The 4,810-nt window shown below is 41.1% G+C and overlaps 1 protein-coding gene across 1 annotated transcript; it reads left to right on the forward strand.

Annotated features, from left to right (window-relative positions):
- The first annotated feature begins 1,834 nt into the window (after positions 1 to 1,834).
- Positions 1,835 to 4,570, forward strand: LOC146670491 (elastase-1-like). Its single transcript, XM_085407444.1, has 8 exons — positions 1,835 to 1,934; positions 2,047 to 2,144; positions 2,243 to 2,343; positions 2,538 to 2,663; positions 2,861 to 2,997; positions 3,177 to 3,319; positions 4,055 to 4,204; positions 4,424 to 4,570. Exons 1-8 carry the CDS (start codon positions 1,850 to 1,852, stop codon positions 4,433 to 4,435), a joined length of 852 nt encoding a protein of 283 aa, XP_085263570.1. The 5' UTR covers positions 1,835 to 1,849; the 3' UTR covers positions 4,436 to 4,570.
- Positions 4,571 to 4,810: the final 240 nt, after the last annotated feature.

The raw sequence follows: 4,810 nt of genomic DNA on the forward strand, positions 1-4,810 counted from the left end.
AGACCAGTCAACCACAAAGATCGAATTCAAAGAGATCAGACAGACGTGTGGACATGACTGGGGGAACAGGCAAGTAACACCAAAGGGAACTAACATCAAACAAGGAATAACTGTCATGGACCCGGTTCTATAGGGACTCGGGGTCCATGAGCAGTGTGGACCATTATTATCCTCATTATTATTATTATAGTATATGGTGTTTGTTTGCTGCACTGTGCTGTGTTCTCGTGTTCCATGCTTGTGGGTGTGCGTGTGTATAGGCAGGTGTGTGTGGATGCCGGTGTTTCTGAGAGCACCTTCAGGCCTGGTGGGTGTGGCCCTGCCAGGTGGTTGGCCACACCTGAAGACCATCACACAGCTGATCAAGCTTCGTTGGAGGAGCCGCTTTAAAGTGTGGTGGAGCTCTCTCCAACGCTGGATCGTTGAGTGACTACCCGTCAGGGATTCCAGCAAAATCAGTGAGTGCTAGTCTGTTGCTGTTTAGTTGTATGTTAACAGCTGCCTCTGTGGATTTTCCAGCAGGAGTGCGGGAACAGGAGAGCAGCAAGCAAATGTTTCACGGGAGCGGGGACACGGAGCACGAGCACTTAGAAAGAAACACAGCACGGGAGTTGGATTTATTGTTGTGTACTATTTACTTCACTGCAAATAAACGCACTGCATTCATCGCACAGAGTCCTGCATTTTGGGTCTTCCTTCCCCACACACCCACAGTTGGCCAGTGTGAACTGTGACAATAGAACCAGAAACATATAGCAAAAAACTCAGAAGTGCTAGGAAACAAAACTGTACTCAAAGGATGAAACAGTAAAGAACTAGAACATCACTTTTAAAAAACAAATAAATCATGAACCCACAAAACTCAAAACACTGGGTCATTGGACCACCACAAAATCATTGTTACATCACTTTCTGCAGAGGATTTACAATAAGGTGCAAGCCACTGTTTTACACACACAAAAAAAGGGAATATCAAATTAGATTTAGCCACAAAATAACTTAAAGGGTCTGCCCAATTCTGGAAAATATTATTTGGGCAGATGAAATCCAAATTTACTTCTACCGAATAATGGGAAGAGAAAACTGAGAAGCAAATGAGTACTTCATGAGCACACCAAAGCACACCACATTATCTGTCAAACATGATGAAGTAATATTATGGGCATGTATGGCTGCCAGTGGGACGGGACCGCTAATGTTTATTGATCCTATGTCTGGTGATAAAAGAAACAGGATGACTTCTGAAGTGTACAGGATTATAATCTGTTCAGATTAATTTAAACACTCTAAAATTGATCTGACAGGTTTTGAACAATAGCCTATAGCATTCTCCAAAAGCAACCCAACCTTTTTTTCAGGGAATAAAATGGGATATTCTTCAATCACCAATGCAATCACTTGAACTCAGCTCAACAGAGCATACTGTTAGTTGACTTCTGAGAAGCATACAATCTATTAAAATTTATACAAGTTTTACCCTCAGCACAGACAAAGAACCCCAAAATTCCCTGACTATTTCATTAATGTTAAAGTTTAGTTTACACAGAGAATCCAACTAAATAATCCTGAGCAGCAACTGCTAATGTAAATGGAAAAACATAATGAATTCAGCGGCTGAGTCAGCTATTCCATGAATGAATCCGCAGGCCTTCACTTCAGTGATAACTGTGAGACAGACACAGGTGGACAAGGGCTGGTGCTGAGCACTACACACAATCTCTCTCTCGCTCTCTCTCTCTCTCACACACACACACACACACACACACACACACACACACACACACACACACACACACACACACACACACACACACACACACACACACGGCCTAGAGGGTATAAAAGAGTCATGGACGGAAGCCTTCATTGCAGAAGATTTCAGGAAACTGCAGACATGTTTAGGTTTCTTGTGCTGACCTCTCTTGCAGCCCTTGGTAAGAACTGTCTTCTTCTCCTTTGACATTATTGCAAAAGACAAAAATCTTTTCGATCACTTGAACGCTTGATGGCATACTGTTGTACTTTCCATGTCTCTACCTTGTCTAGTGCTGGCTGAGCCCCAGCCCAGGTTTCTGGAGGATGATCGTACACAGGAGAGAGTGGTGGGTGGTGAGGTGGCCAGACCCCACTCCTGGCCCTGGCAGGTACTTGATACTTTACAAATGCTTTAAAAAGTCCAAAAATGCAAATCAAAACAGAATGCAGGGATTTTCAGATTTCGTAAACCCATATTTTATTCCAGATAGGTCTTCAGTACCTATCTGGAGGCTCCTACTACCACACCTGTGGAGGGACCCTGATCAGGAGAGGATGGGTCATGACTGCTGCTCACTGTGTGGACACGTGCGTGTTACACAGGATATTCTTATGACTTAACTTCATCAAAAAATCTTGGCTTTACATTTTTCTTATTGCATATCAGTCTTCTATTTAATAAACTAGCAAAAAAACTACATAGTTTTTTTGTGAACTGATTTATTATTATTATTGATTTATTATAATATAATTAAAGAGATGTAAATTTCATCTTCCCACAGCCCCAGAACCTGGCGTGTTGTTCTTGGGGATCACGACATCTATACCCATGAGGGCACAGAGCAGTACATGACCGTGAGTCAGGTCTACGTCCACCCCAGTTGGAACTCCAACAATGTTGCAGGCGGGTTAGTGATATCATGATCTGACACACATTTGCATGCACAAATTTTATATATATATGGTGTGCATATATTTTTCAAGTAAAATCTTTAAAATTGGCAAATTGGGGCATATTTATTCTGTATCCTTAAAGACTTAATGATATTTTAGAAGATGAACAAAACGTGTTATTCATTGAAGTGACTGTGTGCTGGTCTCTCAGGTATGACATTGCCCTCCTGCGTCTGACATCTGATGCTACTCTCAATAACTACGTCCAGCTCGCCGCTCTGCCTCCTGCTAACCAGGTTTTGCCTAACAACAACCCCTGCTATATCAGTGGATGGGGTCGCACCCAGAGTGAGTCTGACATAAGGATATCATGCATTTACACTATACAGTAAATTATTCGGTGCAGTGCTAGCATACATGGGAAAGCAATCTGTAAGAACCATAAAGTCAAGAGAGGGTTTTTTCACCCAGATTTTTTTCAAGACACAGTTGTATTGTGAGTCTTTTTTCTGTACTGCTGTACACAGCTGGAGGTCAGATCTCTGCCCAGCTGAAGCAGGCCTCTCTGCCTGTTGTTGACCACAATACCTGCTCCAGCAGCGGATGGTGGGGGAGCACAGTGAAGACCACCATGGTTTGTGCTGGTGGCGGCAGCAATTCTGGCTGTCAGGTGAGCCAAGAGCATTATGAAGTATTTTAGGCCAGAGCGATTGTTTCATGCTTTTTACTTAGCAACGCTTTGTTGTTTAAAGTGTAATATCCAGGAGTGTTAAGTTGGTAATGCGTAAATAATTTATTAAGTCTTTTGAATCCGTAATAAACCATCAGCAAGAAAAATAGGTTTGCTATGTGGTTAATAACCTTTTAGGGTTGAGATGAGTTAAAATCTAGAACTTCATTATTAGCTACAAACAAAGATGAACACTGTCTTCATTCATTGTAATATTTAACAAACGTTGAACCTTGTTTTTTTAAGCTCTTTAGCAAACAGGTGTGTCAGCCCTAAAAAATGTTTGGGTATAAACAGACAGGAAGAAACGCTGGAAAGAAGTTGTTCTATTTCAGTCCCATGTCACTGTAACAGAGTGACATTTAATGTCTCCCACTGAGTTGGAAGCTGACCCCTTCCTGTCAAGGAAGATATTTTGGGGGGCACATGTGGGATTACTTGCTGCTTCAGCAGGGCATAAGTCACTTACAATAATTCAAGCAAGTGCTTAAGCTGCACAAAGTGCATGTTGTAAACTTGTGTTCTGCACAAACTTGCTTTAGGCTGACTGAGATGTTAGCTGGACATTGGAAGTTGGGAAGTAGTTAAGTGCACTGGCAAATTTGCTCTTGACTTTACCCAAAATGCATAAATGATTTTTTTTTGCTTGTCTGTGATGTAACCTTTCGAATGCAGGGTGACTCTGGTGGCCCCCTGAACTGCAGTGTTGGTGGCCAGTATGTTGTCCATGGTGTGACCAGCTTTGTGTCCTCCTCGGGCTGCAATGCCTACCAGAAGCCTACTGTCTTCACCCGCGTCTCTGCTTACATCAGCTGGATGAACAGTGTTAGTATTTTATAACCATTAATATAGATCACAGCATTTTAAAACACTGTGTTTGAGTTACTGTGTGTGGTAATGTTTTATTAGTCTTACTAATGCAGTAAATAGAAGATTTCATAGTTAATTTAATCCATTCAATTCTTACAAATATTTTTGCAGCATTTTGTGCAGGTTGATTGTTGTGGTAATCATGTAATGATTCATTTGTCCTTGCTTTGCCAGATCATGGGTTGAGAAGAGTGATCATCTCCATGGAAACACTCTGGATTCACCTCAGTTTCTTACTCCATCAGAATAAAATGTCCTTCAATGCACATGTGCCTCACTATGTTTTTTGTTTTTGCTTTTTTGTGCTTTTTTTAGTGTTGCATATAAAAGATTTGGCCATTAAAGTATTTAAAAGCATTAGTAATTTGAGGTAAAGTAAAATATCTGAAACACATAATCTATTGACTATTGAGGCAGCAGTTCTAAGAAAATTCATACAAGTTTTTCTTTTGTGTCATGGCCATTTGCTGCTTCTGCTAAACTGATTTTAACAACACTTCAACAATTACACTATCACCACCAGCAGGGATCGTTACTGTTAGTGAGGAAGTAGTATAACAT

Source organism: Rhamphochromis longiceps, linkage group LG5 (assembly GCF_057381845.1).
Source record: "Rhamphochromis longiceps isolate RC_006_pf linkage group LG5, R_longiceps_female_GT1.1, whole genome shotgun sequence".
Classification (NCBI taxonomy): domain Eukaryota; kingdom Metazoa; phylum Chordata; class Actinopteri; order Cichliformes; family Cichlidae; genus Rhamphochromis; species Rhamphochromis longiceps.